Source organism: Podarcis tiliguerta, assembly GCF_965153285.1.
Source record: "Podarcis tiliguerta genome assembly, chromosome: 13".
In the NCBI taxonomy this organism is placed as follows: Eukaryota; Metazoa; Chordata; class Lepidosauria; order Squamata; family Lacertidae; genus Podarcis; species Podarcis tiliguerta.
The window spans coordinates 38,314,484-38,334,789 of record NC_139546.1 but is presented as its reverse complement, the minus strand read 5'-3'; the positions used below and the strand labels follow the sequence as shown (position 1 = coordinate 38,334,789).

The 20,306-nt window shown below is 45.8% G+C and overlaps 1 protein-coding gene across 2 annotated transcripts; it reads right to left on the bottom strand.

Annotated features, from left to right (window-relative positions):
- Positions 1-13: 13 nt before the first annotated feature.
- Positions 14-19,761, bottom strand: LOC310662788 (uncharacterized protein). Of its 2 annotated transcripts, none has more exons than XM_083409902.1 (7): positions 19,083-19,761; positions 12,327-12,381; positions 4,310-4,605; positions 3,292-3,452; positions 1,420-1,484; positions 573-796; positions 14-149 (listed from the first exon to the last, which is right to left on the bottom strand). In XM_083409902.1, exons 1-7 carry the CDS (start codon positions 19,570-19,572, stop codon positions 133-135), a joined length of 1,308 nt encoding a protein of 435 aa, XP_083266028.1. In that variant the 5' UTR covers positions 19,573-19,761; the 3' UTR covers positions 14-132. The 2 variants fall into 2 exon arrangements, with proteins under 2 accessions (XP_083266028.1, XP_083266029.1); XM_083409903.1 differs by having other exon boundaries at positions 3,292-3,437; positions 19,083-19,758.
- Positions 19,762-20,306: the final 545 nt, after the last annotated feature.

Sequence of the window (20,306 nt, the reverse complement as noted above, 5' to 3'; positions counted from 1 at the left end):
GGAAGCCAGCATTGCAACTCATTCCAGTACATCTAGCCCCTATGAGGCTGTTCCCTAAGGCTCTTCCTCCCCCAGGTCCTTCCCAAAGCGATCTGAGATTCCAACACCATGTCTGTATTTGCTCTGCCTTCTTCATACCACTTCTGATTCTGGGAGACGAATGGAGAAGAAAGCTGGTCACAGCAGGAGGGGAGACTCCCTGGCTTCTCAGCGGCCTGCCTCACATCTGTCTCCTGGCCCCCCCTCCTCTCCACTTCTGCCTCCAATTCTGCACTCCTCTCAGTCACAGTCTCTTCCTGCTCACTAAACCCTGTTCCCTCGCTAATCTCCAACACCACCTCCTCCCAGGCTGCTCCCTCTGATCCCTCATCATTGTCCCACCAGCACTCTCCTGGCTCTGAGCCTTCTTCCCCTGGGGGTTCCCTTGTGGGTTCCCCAACTGGTGCCTCCCACCACTCCTCTGCAGCCAGCCTGTGCATGACCTCCCCTGAGTTTGGATGACAAAGCTCATCACTGCACTCATCCTGTTACATGCAATATTTATTTTGTTACAAACTTTTCGCCTGTCACACCTGCAAGACACAAGAAGTGAGGGAAGTGAACAGCTGCCACAGCCTCTGCTGCATCTGCTTCAATGTTGATCAAAGGCCCAGCGACAACCCAATTCTCTGTGTTCTGTTCAGCCAGGTGCTTAGACCATGAATCCAAGTGGTAGGTGATGGTGACAGCTCCTCTCACCTCAAATATGACATCCGTATAAAAGCAAAGGAAGGATCCAGCCTCAGTGAAGCACAGTCTAAACGCCACAAAGTAGAAAATGGAAAGAGAAGTGGATTGAACACCACCTGCATCTTCCTGATGGGAAGAAATCCCCACCCCAACTACTTGGACTCAATAATATTTGACTATAAAAGATCAATGAAACAGTACCACAGGTTAGAGCATGGTGCTGATCAGTGCCAGGGTTGCAAGTTCAATCCCTGTATGGGAGAGATGCATATTCCTGCATTGCAGGGGGTTGGACTAGATGATCCCCTGGGTGCCTTCCAAGTCTTCAATTCTATCATTCTGATTCCCAGCAAATGTCTGGACAGTATAGCAAATCTGGTGGGAAATAACTAGACGGTTATTTGGACGAAGGGGCAATAAAGCCCAGGAAGTGGAGAAAGAGAAAGCAGGACAATGATCTTCCTTCATGAAGCTCCTTGGGTGGTTTTGGGCTAGCCACTTTCTTCATGTTTTGCCAGAAAGGCCTATGAGAGGTGCTGAGGCTGAGTACATATTATTTTTACCTTTCACCACACCAGACCTTTCTTTGAGTCAGAACTCTCCGGAACTCAGTTCCGGCATCTCTCGGGTGGGTGCTACTGCCATTCAAAGAGAACAAGGGAGGCGTTCATGAAAGCTTTGGAAGATCACCTGTATCTTTCATGACTCCGGTCTGAGTCCAAAAGCACCTCTGGTCTGACTGTTTCTGGAAGACCCTGTAACAAAATCCTTATTCATTAATGTGGCCGCCAGACACCTTTTTGCATCTGAAAACAGGGCATTCTTGTCTGTTTCTAACATCCTTATGACCACACCAAGGAGCACTGCTTGAGGTCAAACTCACACAAAAAACACCTCTAAAGGCTTTTCTATATCTGCATTGTTCTGCATTCGTTTTGGCTGTAGTAGCCTGACCGTGCAATGCTCAGAGAAATTGGGGGGGGGGGACCCAAGAGTTACATCTCAGGCTGTACAGGCCTCAGTTAGAATGTTAAAAGTTTATGGCAGTACAATTAGAAAAAGACTGAACAAATATGGTTTGTTTGGAAGGGTAGCCAGGAGAAACCTTGTTTTTCAGCCACAGGACCTGGGAACATTGCAGCCATTGAGTCAGAGTTAACTCCTCTGTATACCATAGTATTCTAGAGTCAAACATGAGGCCATCCAAGATAGCTTAAAGCTTGGCCAGATTTGGGTCATGCATCAGGACAATGATGCGAAGCATGCCTACAAATCTACAACAGAATGGCGGAAAAAGAACAGAATCGGGGTGTTGCAATGGCCCAGTCAAACTCCAGACCTCAACCCAATTGAAATGCTGTGATGGGACCTGAAGAGACCTACACATAAACAAATGCCAGCAAACCTCAATGAACTGAAGAATGTTGTGAAGAAGAGTGGGCCAAAATTCCTCAACAACGATGTGAGAGACTGATAAAGTAATACAGAAAACAAGTAATATAGAAAACAATTACTTCAAGTTATTGCTGCTAAAGGTGGTTGTGTAAACTTTTGAATCGTAAGGTGTACTTAGTTTTTCCACACATGTCTTCTCCATTTTGGCTTTATTTCTGTTAAATAAACCATGGCATGGTGTTAGACATCATGTGCTACCTATTATGAAGACCTGCTAAGGAACAGGTGGTTGTTGATTATGTCCTCCTATGTAGAACCACAGAATTCAAAGAGGGTGTACTTTCTTTTCCCCCATGACTGTAGAGCCGGCATAGGCAAACTCGGCCCTCCAGATGTTTTGGGACTACAACTCCCATGATCCCTAGCTAACAGGACCAGTGATCAGGGATGATGGCCAATACTGATGAAGATGGCTGCCTAAATCCTTAACTCCAGCAAAGGCCAGAATCAAACCCTCTTAGAAAACCAACCCTGCACTTACTTTTCATCATAAATTTATTCTTCATTCTTTGGGCATGCCAGTGATTCCGAATCAACAAAAAACAGGCAACCTTTCTGCTTTCTTCAAGCTGTGCAACTGCAAGCAATCTAGTACAGGTCCACTACAGAAACAGACACAGACTACTAGCAACATGGCAGACACTTCGAGAAATGTAGGAGAGCAAGCAGAAAATGGTGATTCCAGTCTTCGTGAGAAATGGAATCAGGTGGATTAGGGGAATGATGTGGACTTAGTGTATCTTGATTTCAAAAAGGCTTTTGAAAATGTTCCCCATGATAGTCTTGCAGGGAATCTGTCAAAATAAAGGCTGGATGACCGTTAGGTGAATTTGTAGCTGGTTGTACTGACCAAAGGAACACAGAGAGTGCTCATTAATGTTTCCTTTTCATCCTCAGGAAAAATGAAAAGTGGGGTGCCAAAGGGTTCTGTCCTGGGCCTGTTGCTGTTCAACTATTGTTATAAACAACCAGGGGACTGGCTTGGCTCCAGTTGCAGAGAAGAGAAGCTGCCCTGGTCATTTCTCCATTCCAGAAATCCACCAGAGCTTTGACAGAACCACCTTCCAAGTATCAATGTTTATGCAAGTAAGACGTCCAGTCACCTACCTCACTGGGACACAGGTTACACACGACTCTTGTCCCAGAACATGCTGGGTTTTCCATCTTGGTTCTTCTTCCTTCCTCTGCAAACAGTGGGGATTCTGACTGCGTCACTGAGGAGCTTGTCGCCTGGACCAATTTTTTACCTGAGCCTGTAAAAGACAATTCTTTACCTGACATAATAATAATAATAATAATAATAATAATAATAATAAAATTTTATTTATATCCCGCCCTCCCCAGCCGAAGCCAGGCTCAGGGCGGCTAACAACAATAAAACAGTACAAAAGTACAGCACAAACAACACTCTAAAATCATTCGTTATAAAATTAATTAATTCAAGCCACTGGCAACCATTGGGCCAGAGCTCTGCGAAGATTGCCGAGGGAGGGAGTCAGGCTGTGCCCTGGCCAAAGGCCTGGTGGAACAGTTCTGTCTTGCAGGCCCTGTGGAAAGATGTCAAGTCCCGCAGGGCCCTGGACTCTTGTGACAGAGCGTTCCACCAGATCGGAGCCACGGCCGAAAAAGCCCTGGTTCTAGTTGAGGCCAGCCTAACTTCTCTGTGGCCTGGGACCTTCAAGATGTTTTTATTTGAAGACCGTAAGTTTCTCTGTGGGGCATACCAGGAGAGGCGGTCCCGTAGGTACGAGGGTCCTAGGCCGTATAGGGCTTTAAAGGTTAAAACCAGCACCTTAAACCTGATCCTGTACTCCACCGAGAGCCAGTGCAGCTGGTATAGCACCGGGTGAATGTGATCTCGCAGCGAAGACCCCGTAAGGAGTCTCACTGCAGCATTCTGCACCCGCTGGAGTTTCTGGGTCAGTCTCAAGGGCAGCCCCACGTAGAGCGAGTTACAATAATCCAGTCTGGAGGTGACCGTCGCGTGGATCACAGTGGCTGGGTCAGGGCGAGAGAGGTAAGGAGCCAACTGCTTAGCTTGGTGGAGATGGAATGAATGCTGGAAGGAAAAGGAAGGTAGTTGAACTGTCCTTGGAGCTTAGAAAGTACTCTAAGTCAAACTCACCATGGACTGCAACTAGCAGAATCTGAAAGGAGCCTGGATGTTTCCTTTCTACTTGTTCCAGGAACCAGCAACAAGTTGCCTCCCCCCTTTCCTGGATCATATTCAGCAGTTTTTGACTTTTCTCTTTGGAGTCTTCCTCTGCTTTCTGAAAGTCTCGGTATTCTTTCTGTGTGATAATAAAGCCATAGCATAATTCACGTAAAAAGAATTCTAGGTCCTTTTCAATAATTTCAAGTAATTCTTTTCTTCCCTTGCAGACTATTTCATCACCAGTGATAGCGACTCCTTCCAGTGACCTGTGGCAAAAACATTTATTTGATTTTAGGCATTGTTGTGGGGAGAGAATTAGAGCTTGATTGGGATACAAGCTGGGGCTGGGGTTCTCTGCTGCCCTCATTAATCCTCTGAGCATGCTGAGATCTGCTTTTCCATTGCAACCTGGTAAATATGCTGATTTATTCCACATTGAAAAGAAAGCATGATGTAATAATAATAATAATAATAAATTTTATTTATACCCCGCCCTCCCCAGCCAAAGCTGGGCTCAGGGCGGCTAACAACAGTCAAAACAATCCAACATTCTAAAAACTTTTCACCATAAAATCAATCAAAAACAAATTGATGGCAACCAGCAAGCAAGACCCTGTGCAGATTGCCAGAGGAGGGGGGTCAGGCTGCGCCCTGACCAAAGGCCTGGTGGAACAGCTCTGTCTTACAGGCCCTGCGGAAAGATGTCAAGTCCCGCAGGGCCCTAGTCTCTTGTGACAGAGCATTCCACCAGATTGGTGCCACAGTCGAGAAAGCTCTGGCTCTAGTTGAGGCGAGCCTAACCTCTCTGAGGCCTGGGACCTTCAGGATGTTTTTATTTGCAGACCATAGGTTTCTCTGTGGGGCATACCAGGAGAGGCGGTCCCGTAGGTACGAGGGTCCTAGGCCGTATAGGGCTTTAAAGGTTAAAACCAGCACCTTAAACCTGATCCTGTACTCCACCGAGAGCCAGTGCAGCTGGTATAGCACCGGGTGAATGTGATCTCGCAGCGAAGACCCCGTAAGGAGTCTCGCTGCGGCATTCTGCACCCGCTGGAGTTTCTGGGTCAGTCTCAAGGGCAGCCCCACGTAGAGCGAGTTACAATAATCCAGTCTGGAGGTGACCGTCGCATTGATCACAGTGGCTAGGTCAGGGCGAGAGAGATAAGGAGCCAACTGCTTAGCTTGGCGGAGATGAAAAAATGCCGCCTTTTTTTTTTTTATATATAATATTTTATTTTCCGCATTCAATAAACAAAAAAAAGAACAAATCGACCAACACATCAAAAGGAAAAAAGCAAAAGAAAAACAATACATACATTATACAAAAACATAAAGAAAAATAAAAACGGTAAGAATAAAAGAGTTAAAAACAAATATTGTATCATTATATTCTTCAGCATTAACTTAGGTCTGCGACTTCCCCATGCCTTCCCACTCTGTATTCTAGGTCTTATATTCTGGTAGTAAACTCTTTCCCTCTGGCGTATCTTTGGTTCAGATTAATATTATTGTCTTATTTATCCTTACATTTCCCTATGTCTTATTAAATATACTTTCTTTAACATTGTCATTTTTATAATAACATTCTTTTACATTCAATCTGATAACCTCAAACGTTCGTAATTTTATAATGCTTCTGTAAATAGTCTTTAAATTTCCTCCAGTCTTCCTTCACCATCTCTTCTCCCTGGTCTCTGATTCTGCCGGTCATTTCTGCAAGTTCCATATAGTCGATGAGCTTCATTTGCCATTCTTCCCGCGTGGGTAGATCTTGCGTCTTCCAATATTGCGCGATGAGTATTCTTGCTGCTGTTGTAGCGTACATAAAAAGAGTTCTATCCTTCACTTGAACCTGTTGGTTTACCATACCCAGGAGAAAGGCTTCTGGGGTCTTTCTAAATGTGTATTTAAATATTTTTTTCAATTCATTATAAATCATTTCCCAGAAAACCTTAATCCTTGGGCACGTCCACCAAAGGTGAAAAAAGGTACCTTCTGCTTCTTTACATTTCCAGCATTTGTTATCAGGCATATGATACATTTTTGCAAGCTTGACTGGTGTCATGTACCACCTATATATCATTTTCATTATGTTCTCTCTTAAGGCGTTACATGCCGTAAACTTTATTCCAGTGGTCCACAACCTTTCCCAGTCAGCAAACATTATGTTATGGCCAACGTCTTGAGCCCATTTAATCATAGCCGATTTCACTTCCTCATCCTGTGTGTTCCATTTCAGCAGCAAATTATACATTCTAGACAATATTTTTGTTTTAGGTTCTAATAGTTCTGTTTCCAATTTTGATTTTTCCACCTGGAAGCCAATTTTTCTGTCCATTTTAAATACCTCCATTATTTGATAATAATGAAGCCAATCTCGGACTTTACTTTTTAGTTTATCAAAACTCTGCAGTTTCAGTTTGTCACCATCCTGTTCTAAAATCTCCCAATACTTCGGCCAATTTGCCTCCATATTGAGTCTCTTTACTGCCTTAGCTTCCATTGAAGACAACCACCTTGGAGTTTTGTTTTCCAAAAGATCTTTATATCTAATCCAGACATTGAACAGTGCTTTTCTGACAATGTGAATTTTGAACATTCTATGCACTTTAACTTTGTCATACCATAGATATGCATGCCAGCCAAATGCATTATTGAACCCTTCTAAATCCAATATATCTGTGTTTTCAAGAAGTAACCATTCCTTCAACCAGCAGAAAGCTGCTGCTTCATAATAGAGTTTTAGGTCTGGCAGGGCAAAGCCCCCTCTTTCTTTAACGTCTGTTAATATTTTAAATTTTATCCTTGGCTTTTTGCCCTGCCAGACAAATTTAGATAGATCTTTTTGCCACTTCTTGAAACAGTCAGTTTTATCAATAATCTGCAGTGTCTGAAACAAAAACAGCATTCTTGGCAATACATTCATCTTAATTACAGCAATGCGCCCCAGTAGTGAGAGTTTCAAGCTAGACCACGTATCTAGATCCTTTTTTATCTCTGTCCAGCACTTCTCATAGTTGTCTTTAAATAAGTTCCCATTTTTTGCTGTCATATTTATTCCCAAATATTTAACTTTCTTCACTACTGTTAAACCTGTTTCTTTCTGAAACCTTTCATTTTCAATTTCTGTCAGATTTTTTGTCAAAACCTTAGTTTTTGTTTTGTTTAATTTAAAGCCTGCCAATTGGCCAAATTCTTGAATCAGTTCTAAAACTTTTTTTCCACTAGATTCTGGCTCCTGCAACGTCAAAACCAGGTCATCTGCAAAAGCTCTTAATTTATATTGTTTAGCTCCGACCTGTATCCCTTTGACCAATTGGTCCTTTCTGATCGTATTCAGCAACACCTCCAGGACCGATATAAAAAGTAGTGGGGAAATTGGGCACCCTTGTCGTGTTCCTTTTTCTATTCTGAACTCTTCTGTCAAAACATTATTTACTATTAATTTAGCTTTTTGTTCAGAATAGATTGCCCCTATACCATTTTCAAATTCTTGGCCTACCCCCATGCCTTGGAGATTCTTCTTCATAAAACTCCAAGAGATATTGTCAAAGGCTTTCTCCGCATCCACAAATATCAGCGCCGCTTTTGTATTTATATTTTCCTGTAAAAGTTCCAAAATATCAATTATATTTCTTACGTTCTCTGATAGATGTCTTCCTGGGAGAAAGCCTGCTTGATCTTTATGAATCTCCTCTGTTAGTACCTTCTTCAATCTTCTCGCCAAGATATCCGCAAATATTTTGTAATCCACATTTAACAATGATATAGGCCGGTAATTCCTAAGTTGATGTTTTTCAACGTCTGTCTTTGGTATAAGAGTCACAAAAGCTTCTTTCCACGATTCTGGAGCCTTTTTCCCCTGAAGTATTTCATTACATATTTCCTTTAGGGGTTGAGTTAGCCAGTCTTTCAATGATTTATAATATCTTGCAGTCAGCCCATCAGGTCCCGGAGCTTTGCCTAGTTGCATATTTTGGATGGCACTCTCTATCTCTTGTTCTGTTATCCTACTGCTCAGTTTAAATTTGTTTTCTTGCGATATTTTTGGTAGCCCATTCACTTTCAAAAATTCTTCTATCTCTGTTTCTTTCTGTGGTTGTTGAGAGTAGAGCTTTTTAAAATATTTTTGAAAAGCACTCCTGATCTCGTTGGGATATTGCAACATTCTTCCTTCAACCTCCACACTTGTAATAGTGTTCATTTTTTGTCTCTTCTTTATTTGCCATGCCAATAACTTTCCACACTTATTTGCCGAATCAAATGTTCTTTGTCTCATCTGTTTAATTTTCCATTCAATCTCTTGGTTTATTAGTTGCATGTATTGTGCTTGATACAACTTTATCTCTCTTAATATTTCCTGTGATTTTGGGTTTGTTCTCAATCTCTTTTCACCTTCCTTGATCTTATCCAAAATCTTTTCTCTTTTTTCCTGTTGTAATCTTCTCTTGAGTGCATTTTGTTGGATCAAAAAACCTCTCATAACAGCCTTACTTGCGTCCCATATAATTCTTTTCTCCACCGTAGTGTTCAAATTTATTTCAAAATAATCTTTCAGAGTTTTCTGGGCTTTCTTCACAAATTCCGCATCTCTAAAAAGAGAGACATTCATCCTCCATCTGAAGGATCCAGTTGGTTGTAAGTTCATTACCATCTTAATAGCGTTATGGTCGGAGCAAGTCTTTGGGCAGATTTCCACCTTATTTATCTTTGGGGCCAGTTCTCTAGTGGTCCAGATTTGGTCAATTCTAGTCCAAGTCTTTTGGGCTTCAGAAAAGAAGGTTCCCTCTCTTTCCAGGGGATGTTTCGTTCTCCAAATGTCAATCAAATCCAAGTTATCAGTCATTTCAAAAAAGGTTTTCGGTAGTCTCCCATCTTTGGTAACTACCTGTCTTTGTGCCTTATCCATATTCGTTGAGACTACTCCGTTCATATCTCCCATTAGAATCACATTGTACTCCATATAATCCAACAATGTCTCATGCAGTCTTTTAAAAAATTCTGATTTTCCTTCATTGGGCGCGTATACGCCCACCATCAAATATTTCTGTCCATGATACTGTATTTCAATAGCCAAGTATCTTCCTTGCTCATCTTTAAAGACAAATTTTGGCGCCAGGCCTTCTTTAGCATAAATTACAACTCCTCTTTTTTTAACTTTGTCCGATGAGATAAATTCTTGTCCCAACTTTTTGTTAACTAAAATTTTTCTGTGAAGCCTGGTCACATGTGTTTCTTGCAAGCAAATCAAATCCACATGTTCTTTTTTTAATATGTGAAAAATGGATTTCCTCCTCCGAGAAATGTTCAAACCATTACAATTCCAACTCAAAAGCTGCAGAGACATGTTGTATTATTGTTATTCTGTTCCTCCCGTTGCTTCTGATAGCTTGTCTTCTTCTGCTCCTGGTGGAGTCTTTCCATCCAAATTTAGATTTAGATTCAATATTGCCTCTGCTGTCTTCTTCCTTCTTTCCTCTAGTAGGTCTGCTGTCCCTTTCTGTAGGTCCTCCCCTCCCCAGTCTGGAGGTGACCGTCGCGTGGATCACAGTGGCTAGGTCAGGGCGAGAGAGGTAAGGAGCCAACTGCTTAGCTTGGCGGAGATGGAGAAATGCCGCCTTTGTTATAGCTGTAATCTGCGCCTCCATAGAGAGGGAGGTATCGAAGATTACACCCAAACTCTTAACGGACGATGCTGGCACTAGTTGCACCCCCGCAAGAGATGGGAGTTGCCCCCTCAATCCCATATCGCCCCGTCCCAGCCAGAGGACCTCTGTCTTCGAAGGATTTAACTTCAACCGGCTCCCACGTAACCATCCAGCCACAGCTTCCAGACATCTGGTCAGTGTGTCTGGGGCTGAGTCAGGATGGCCATCCATCAACAGATAGAGTTGGGTGTCATCGGCATACTGATGGCAACCCAGCCCAAAACTCCGGACAAGCTGGGCGAGGGGGCGCATAAAGATGTTAAAAAGCATCGGAGAGAGAATCGCACCCTGAGGCACTCCACACACCAGGGAGTGGCGCGATGACAACTCCCCCCCAAGCGCCACCCTCTGTCCCCGACCAGAGAGAAACGAGCGCAGTCACTGAAGGACTGTGCCCTGGATCCCCATGTCGGCAAGGCGGTGGTCCAGGAGTTCGTGATCGACCATGTCGAAGGCTGCTGACAGGTCTAGAAGAATCAGCAGCCCCAACCCGCCTCGATCCAGCTGCCTGCGGAGATCATCTGTTAGGGTGACCAGAGCCTTCTCGGTCCCATGACCAGCGCAGAAGCCGGACTGGAATGGATTTGCCATCCCTTTTTTAACGGCCAAGAATATACGCAGTCTTCGTGATAGTGATACATTTTGCACTGCTCTCTAGGTTGCATCCAAGGCTACTGCCCCTGCTAACTTAGTTTTTATACTTTCTGCATGCAAACAGAGCCAGGCTGCCCATGAAGAGGCAGCTTATTTCACCTTGCTTGGGTGCCTCTTCGCAGCCCACTAACTCTCCCCCTCCTCAGCTGCACACCTGTTTTGAAAATGGAACTGTTACGACTTCACTTGTTACCCCCAAGGAACAAGGAGGGCAATGTTGTAATGGAGTGATTTTCAAAACAGAGACCTGAAAGGAAGGTGTGTGGCTGGTTTGAAGCTGTGCTGGTGGCCCAAATCTGTAAAGGAAGCTCAATCCCATCAGCTGCCTCTCTTGTTGTTGCTTCTCCCTCTCTCCCATCTGGGCTGTAGTATTATTATTATCAAGCTGGCTTTTAGGTAAGGCAGCCTCCTTTCCACCAGCAGAAGGCAATAGCCACTAGCCACCCCATCAGGGAGTGGGGAGCTGACAAACTGGCAACTCAGGATTTGATTTTAGGGTTTTGTAAAAGGCCAAAGTGGGGAACCCTTCTGCCCCTGGGCAGCTGTAAATAATGGACCTCAGAAATATACCGGGAGCAGAATGGGGCAGTCTTTCTAGCAGAGCTGGCTAATCAACCAAGTTAACTCAAGGTTTAGCGTGAGAGTCCTCCTCCCAGAGCCCACCACCCACAGATTGGATTTTGTATACGTTTAGGTGTTGGTTTTGAAAAAGGGAAAGTGTGTGCATGTGTGTACATAACATGCGTTTTGGAAAGATTGCCATCTCTTATTAAGGACCCCCCTAGATTGCATGCGACTTCCCCTCTCTTTTTTTCCTCCTTGAAAGGAGCAGAAGCCCCAGCTCTGCCTCCCCCCACAGCAGGGTGAGGGTCTTCCCTGCCACTGATGCTGCTCCTGCCACTGCTCATTGCTGGTGGGGCTGCTGAGAAGGAAAGAAGGCAGGAGGAAAAGAAAGAAGACAAATGACTTTCCCCTGTGTTTTCCAACACACACCCTTAGCAAATACGATTCCTGGGGGAACACCAATTTGATTTGCCTCAGGCTCCAAAATGTCTGGGGCCAGCCCTGCATGCAAACCATGTGGGAATGTTCAGGGATGCAGGAGAGGATATATTGTTTGATTATAGCCTTTCCAACTTGCGAAAACAAGTTCACAGTATAGCAGAGTAACATTCCCCTTTTTAAACTCACAGCGGATGCGTTTGCTCAGGCTCACCTCTATAATAACTGTTCTGGTATTTTCCCCTTATTCCCTCATAAAAGATAAGACACAACAGTCTTCTGTAAAAGTATTTAAAAAGTTTACTCACATTCTGTTCACAATCAGATCCCAGAAGGATTTGGAGGGGAGGGACAGCTGGCCCCCTGCCTACGTCCATGGTCACAACCACAGAATATTGAGGGGATCCAGACCCCTCCTTGAAATTTGGGGGTTGTCAGTCCCTTGCCCCCCTTGCTTATCACCGAATCTCTTAGCACTGTTCTTTCCAGAAACACATTTGCCCATCCTGGTTCCTAGATGCAGCTCTCTCCCAAACTAATGTCTAATCCTGTCTTCTGAAACTCATAGCATCCAATCATTGCTCTTCCACTGTAAGATGCAAACAGAATTGTGATGGACTTACCGCACTTTTTTCTTTCTTACATTCCTCTGCATAACACGAGACTTGGTACTGTAACCTGTGGGCAGGTAAGGGAGAGGTCAAAATTGGGTGTTTTATTCTCTCCCCCCCCACACACAGTCTTTTTCTGTATTGAATTGGCTCTAGTGCGTTCTTGATGGTTAAGCGCTTATTCCCTTAACCAATAACCTTCCAAATACCACTTATCAACGGTCAAAACACCCAGAACCAGAAAACACTTATTCAGAGAAAGTTTGGGCCAACTTACTCACACATCCTTGACCTTTCACTGATAATTTCTCTATTTAAAAAATGATGGAACCCAATCTGGCAAATTCAATGCATTTCTGGGGCATTTTATGCAAAATGGGGTGGATTTTTTGTTTGTTTGGGTTTCCAGAGGAAAAATAGTACCGCATATACTCGAATATAAGACAACTTTTCCAGCATACTTTCAGCTGCGCTGCACTGTGCCTTTCCCAACCGGGCTCCTACGCCTGCTCTTGCGAGTGGCAGAGGGACGAGCAGCGAGAAAGGAGAAAGGTGCTCCTTCCTCCTCCTCCGCCTTTACCACTGTCCGCAGTGGTATAGGAGGAACAAGCAGGAAAAAGGAGGGAAGGGACTGGAAAACAGCCAAAAAGTGTCAACGACCAGAGCACTTTGCCAAGGCTTGCCCGTAGCATCAAGGCTGACAAGTGATGGTGGGGGAACGGAAACTGGGGCAGCGGCCAGGCAGGAGCGCAGTAGAAGAGCCCTGACCATGCCCTCCCAAAGCAGGCATAGTGGTCAGGGTGTTGCTGGAGCTCCCTAATGGCCACCCAATGGAAGTACAAGTGTTTATTTATTCTGGTGCCAGTGCAAACTTTTTCAGCAGGGACTTTGCTTTGCAGCATCAGCTGCACCAGCTGCCTCCTGACTTTCCATTGCAAGTAACCACCATTGATGGGAGGGAGTTGCTGGGGGGGGGGAGTGACACACCAGACACCCCCCATGAAAATGAGGGTCTCCACACACTCCAAAACCATTGCCTTTCACGTGGCCACCTTGGCAGGACCACCCGTTATTATGGGAATGAGTTGGTTGGCTCTCCACGATCCGGTAGAGTCGTGGCACCACGATCCCTTACTTTCAGGTTGGCACAATGTGTAGAGCATTGTTGGGGGGGGGAGCCACAGGAGAGGAAAGACAAGGTCGCTACAATGCGTCTGGGGGAGAAGGTGAAAATCCCTCCGCAGTATGCGGATTTTGAGGAGGTGTTCAGCGAGTGGGAAGCTGATACGTTACCCCCACATCGGCCGTACGATTGTCAGATCAATTTAGTCCCAGGGGCCAAGCTGCCGGCAGGTAAGCTGAACTCGATGTCCGACCAAGAAATACATGATTTGAAGGAGTTTATTGATAAGAACTTGAGGAGGGGTTTCATCAGGGAATCCTAGGCGGTGCGAGGGAGTCCTGTGTTCTTTGTGGACAAGAAGGGGACAAAAGAGAGCCTCCTAGTGGTGGATTTCAGGATTGTCAACTCCTTGACGGAACCCCTGGCCTTCCCCATGCCGAGAATCAACGGCATTTTGGTGAGTCAGGTGGGGCAGGGTTTTTACCAAACTTGACCTCAGGGGAGTGTACAATCTGATCAGGGTGCGGGAGGGGGACGAATGGAAGATGACCATGTTTACCCCCCAGGGGCATTTGAATATCTCATTATGCCGTGTGGATTACAAAGAGAAAGCCCCTGTTTCCAGGCGTTCATGTACCACGTACTGGGGTCCCTACTGTACTGGAACTGCATCTGCTTTTTGGACAACATACTAGTCTTCTTGGAGAACGAGGAACAGCACATAAGAGATGTCCGGCAAGTGTTGGAGAAGCTAAAGGAGCATCAGTTATGGGTCAATCTGGAGAAATGCCAGTTCCATGTTTGGGAAGTGGAGTTCCTAGGGTACTGCCTGTCAGACAGGGGACTGGCAATGGACCGGGAGAAGGAGAGAGCGGTTTTGGAATGGGAAAAACCCAAAAACAAAGAAGGATGTACAGAGATTCCTTGGCTTCAGCAACTTGTACAGAAAGTTTATCAAGAACTTTGCCCATTTGTCAGTGCCCATAACTGATTGTCTCAGTGGGAAGAAAAAGTTTCTGTGTACTGAGGGGATTTGAGAAACTGAAGAATGTTTTTGCATCAGAGGAGCAGCTACTGCACGTGAATCCTGACAAGCCATTACAGGTGGAAACTGACACCTCCGATCGGGCCATCGGAGCAGTCCTGTTGCAGCAAGATGCAGGGGGGAATTGGCGGCCTTGCACCTTTTTCTCCCGGAAACTGAACAAATTGGAACAAAACTACAGTATCTATGACAAAGAATTGTTGGCAATTTTTGTGGCTTTTAAGCAGTGGAGACACTTCCTGATTGGGGCTCAGCAGCAGATACAGGTGCATACAGATCACAAGAACTTGGAATATTGGCGAACCGCATGTGTGCTTTGCCAGAGGCAGATCCGTTGGGCGGAGTTTTTTGCCAACTTTAACTTTAGGATCCAGTACGTCCCGGGAGAGCGGAACGTGAGGGCAGATGTGTTATCTTGGAAACCAGAGTATTTGGAGGAAGAAGGACCCCCGTGGCCAGACAGATGTTATAGAAGGACAAATGGATCTGTGGAGGAGCACTAGTGGAAGTAGAACTGGTGCGACTCACCAGAGAACATGACTTTGCTCAAAGGAAATTCAGTGAGCTCAAGCGGGGGTTGGGAGCAGGGGGGGTGAGGAGAAAGGGGGGCTGTTGTTCTACAGAAGAGCATTGTATGTACCAGGAAAGTCCCTAAGGGTCAGAGTTCTCAAACAGCTCCATGACAACCCCACTGCTGGGCATTTTGGGCAATACAAGACCATGTTGTTAGTTACGCGGGATTTTTGGTGACCCAAAGTAAGGGAGGATGTGCGAGATTATGTGCGAGGATGCGACATGTGTCAAAGGGCAAAGGGTGAGAGGGTGGCACCGGCGGGGTTGCTAGAACCCTTGCCCACACCCGGGAGGCCATGGGAGGTGGTGTCCATAGACTTCATGACGAACCTGCCCATATCCAGAGGTAAGATGGTGGTGATGGATCTACTAACTAAGATGTGCCACTTTGTGGCATGTTCCCATCCATGACAGCGGAGGAGACCGCCAAGTTGTTCGTGGATCACGTATTCCAACTGCATGGGGTCCCTTCGAGGGTAATTTCAGACCATAGAAGGCAGTTCACCTCACGTTTCTGGCACAAGCTCATGAGTTTGTTGCAGGTAGAGGTGAGCTTCTCGACAGCAAGGCACCCAGAAACTAACGGACAAGCTGAGAGAGTGAATACCATTTTGCAGCAGTACTTGTGCTGTTATATCAATCAGAGGCAGAATGATTGGGTGGAGAAGCTAGCACTGGAAGAGTTTGCGTACAATAATGCTGAACACGTATCCACAGGGATGAGTCCCTTTCTTGTCAATTGGGGGTGCCACCCCAGGGCCTTCCCAGGATGGGGGGGAGGAGGCTTGGAGTGTGCCGGCCACAGAGCAATTTACGGAAGAGATGGAGGCCATACAGCAACAGCTCAAGATGAACTTGGAGAGGGCAAAGGAGGCATATAAGAAGGAGGCCAACAAGCATAGAAGACCAGGGGAGGTCATACAGGTGGGAGACAAGGTTTGGTTGTCATCTCAGGGGCTGCCCTTGAGGGGGAGGTGCAAGAAACTGCAGCCTAGGAGAGTGGGCCCCTTTGAGGTCATCCAGCAGGTCAATCCAGTAGCATTTAGGTTGAAGCTGCCAGACAACATGAGAATACACCTGGTTTTACACAGGTCCCTGCTGTTACCTTACAGGGAGGAGCACGGCTGCCCAGGGAGGGGGCAGGAGGTGCCCACCTCACTAAACACAGAAGAGAGGGAACAATGCAACGAAGTGACAGAGAGACTTGACTCCAGGTGGAACGGACATCAACTAGAATATCTAGTTGCCTGGGAGGGGGTGCCCAGTTCTGAAAATGTGTGGATTCCCGAGGGGTGCGTGACAGAGGAGTTTCTCATATAGGAATTCCACGCTCTCTTCCCAGACAAGCCCAAATCCCTGGGGAGGTTTTTTGGAGAAGTGTTTGGACCCACAGAGGACCAGGGGGACTTTGAGCGATTCCCACCCTGGGGGGGGGGGGAATAGTTGATGAAGTCGCTGAGAGCTCTGATGAGGAGGAACACCCCGAGGACTCTCCAATGGGGATGGGGTTGGGGGGGGTTGGGAAGCAGTTTTTGAGGACACAGAGGAGGATGACGATTCTTTCCTTAGCTTCCCACCCCCTCCTCCCATTGCCAGTGAGGGTGAGGTAGTTCAGAACCCCACCGATGGGCGGGTTGGGGGGGTGGATGTCAGCCTCCTCTGGCTTCTCCCTTCCAGACTTGAAATTATACTATGAAGCAGCTTGCATCACGTGGATTCAGGATTGGATAAAATTAGAAAGAGATGAAATACTGGACTTGGAAGGACATGATAATAGATTTGGTTGGCATTCATAATTATGGTACAGGAAAGATTAAAAAAATGTTTTCATAATCATATAATAAGAAAAACACTTATAAAAGTTTGGAATAAATATAAAAACTTTCTAGAACCAAAAAACCCATGGTGGCTCTCACCGGTGGAAGCATTAGCATTAAAACCACACAGTAAGGGAGGAATTGGCCGACATATAGAGAATTATTAATAGAGGCGGGAAAAGGGTTAAGGCTGAAAGGATATGAGGAACTGAAGACCTTTTTACAAAGCTGGCTACAACATAGACAATTAAATGAACAGTTTAATTAAGACAATAAGAAAGGTTTTAGTTATACAGTTTCAAACTTTCAAAAAGAGATAGTCGAGAGTGACACAAAATTACTTTAAAAAACGTATTATCTCCTACTTTATGGGGAAACGTTAGATGAAATGGTAAAGTCAGCACAAATAAAGTGGGCTCAGGGTTTAGGTCATAATATACAACTTGAAGATTGGGAAAAGATGTGGAAGGTGAACCTAAAATTTACAGATTGTATCTTACTGAAAGAGAATTATATGAAAATGATATATAGATGGTATATAACACCAGAGAAAGAGGTCAAAATGTATAAAAAGGGATCAAAAACTTGTTGGAAATGTAAAGAAAAAGATGGGACATTCTATCATATGTGGTGGGAATGCAAAAAGATTAGAAATTATTGGGAAATGATACCTAATGAATTGATAAAAATGTTTAAAAAGACTTTTGTTAAGAAACCAGAAGCATTCCTTCTAGGAATTTTAGACCAAGATGTAAAAAAAGAAAATTGGAAATTATTTATGTATGCAACAACAGCAGCAAGAATTATATTAGCACAAACTTAGAAGACAGAAGAAATACCAACAAAAGTACAATGGCAAGGGAAACTTATGGAATATGCAGAACTGGCAAAACTAACAGAAAAACTACATGAAAAGGACAACAAAGACTTTAAAGGAGAATGGGAACCATTTACAACAAATATGAAGAGGCAACATAAAGAAATGGACTCATTGGCAGGGTTTGAGTAAACAATCACAACTGTTTACAACAAAAAATAAGACTACAGTGGCACCTCAGGTTACAGATGCTTCAGGTTACAGACTGTGCTAATCCAGAAATAGTACCTCAGGTTAAGAACTTTGCTTCAGGATGAGAACAGAAATCGGGTGGCGGCGGCACAGCAGCAGCGGGGGGCCCCATTAGCTAAAGTGGTCCCTCAGGTTAAGAACAGTTTCAGGTTAAGAACGGACCTCCAGAACGAATTAAGTTCTTAACCCGAGGTACCACTGTATATGTATTGAGCAAATTTTAGGGAAACAATATGCAGGGTGAACGATATCGAAATAAAACAAAACGGGAGTATGAGGGAAGTCCAGGGGAGGAGGGTCGAAATGTGAAAAATTGTTAAAGATATATTGTTAGAAGAAGTATACATGGAAAAATCAATAGAAAAGAAAGGTGAAAGTGACCTTTTCCTTCTGAATTTCACCAGTTGCCTCTCAATCTGAAGCAAGATTGACAATGACCTGAGAATTCTTACAAGGAAAAGGATGGCTATGAAAAGCCCCTCTGGCAGAAGCTGCTCCTGGAAGGCCGCTCCTGATGGCATTGTGTCCAACCCAGTGATTTTTGGGGTCCAAAAAACTGTCAAGGGTGTCAGCCATTGCCAAGAATAGCCTATATATTAAAAATGAGGAACGGAGAGTGTGCACCCCATAGTAAGCTTCTCTCCACCCACAATGATACAGCCACATCCCCAGGAGACTGTCGGTGGATCATATCCATCCCAATGTCTAATGTATGTGGACCCAACAGCAAGAAAAAATGCCAAAATATTTAGACTAGAATAAAGTGCTGTGAGTGCTATATTATTTGACACACTTCTCTCTAAGTATGGCTGCTGCTGTGAGAACTGTTTGAAATGGTCCAAAGCTTATTGTGGTCACATTTTTACTTCCTTGTTCTTTTTCTATATATTTTGGCTATTAATTGTAATGGGTATTGTTCTGTGTGTCCTAAGGGCGCTGAAGGTATTTGTAATTTTTAAAGCCACCAGACTGCTGAAACATACCAAATTATTCTATATGCGCTAAATGCCTGGCGCTAAAGTAAAGATACTTCCAAAAATTCCAAGCAGATGGTTGTTTTTCCTTCCCTCCTTCACGGCTGCAGCTCAGCGCTGCTGTCAGACTGATCGGCTGCGAAGGTCACGATCCACCAAAGCCTTACCATCCCTGACGGAGAGGAGCCTGTCTGCCTTGTCTTTGCGACCAACGGCCCTCAGTGCTTTGGCCGCCACCTCGACTGCGTAAATTTCGCCGTAGTAGCTGAGCAGCAGGTCTCCGAGGCGAGAGGCGCCTGCCTTGTACAGAACCTCCTCGGGGATGCGGACGAAGCCCTCCTCGAGCGGGATCTCGCGCAGTTTGCCCAGGAAACTCCGCCGCTCGTCCTCATTCAAATCCTGCAGGGCCCATCGCAAGGCGCAAGAGATATGAAGACTGCTCCTGGCGAGGCGCCAGAGGGAAAAGTCGCCGCCGCTGCTGCTCGGGTGCCCAGCACCGTAAAGGCTTCGGGACCTCTGCAGTCTCTGCAACTTGAGGAGGGGATCCACCTCCCTCCCCCCCTTCTTCTCGGTGGACCTGCCGGCCTCTTTCGCCTTCAGCTTCTCGCCTCCTTCCTCCAGGGGCTCCTTCGCCCAGGGGTCTTCGGGGGTCGTCATGGCGCCCCTGCCCAGAGGAAAGTCTCGCCCGGCGGCAGAGCCGGAGAGGCGGCAGCGTCCGAAGGAGGAAGAAGGAACCGGGCGACGCCCTCGAGGAAGCGGCTCCTCGGCGGCCGCTTAGCGGGGGCGGAGTTGGTGGCCAACACTCCCGAGGTTTCCTCCCCCACGAAAAGAGAATCAGCGCCGGACCTGGGAAGGCGAGAACGTGGGAAGGGTCTTTCCGGCGCTCCCAGAAGACTGGCTGGCTGGCGGGGGGGGGGGGGGACGGGACGGCAAAATGAAAACACCTCGCTTCCTTCCAAGTTTAGCACAACTTCCAATCGTGTATCCCTCCCCCCGCTGCCAAAAGGAGCACACCCGCCCTTGCTTAACCGCAGGACTCAGAAAGGCAGAAACGAAACCGCCTGGTGAGCAAAGAAAGAGGGTGGAGCGCGCCTCTTTCTCGGCGCGGAAGGGAAACCAGTGGCCGCCGCCTCTTCCTCGGAGAACCCAAAGTGCCTGCCCACGTCCTGGCTGCGCGGATCCCGAAGACCGTCTGCCGCTGTAGGGGGGCGCAACCGGGGGGGGGGCTAGATGAAGTAAAACAAGAGAAATACTTAACTGAACAATCACGTCGGCTTTGCCTCCCCAACAAAATTCCTACCCCCCCAAAAAAAAATTTTTTCCCCTGCGAACGGCCACGTGCCGGTGCCTGGTGGACACCCTCGGGAACCTAGAGAAAGACCAGCTGCGGA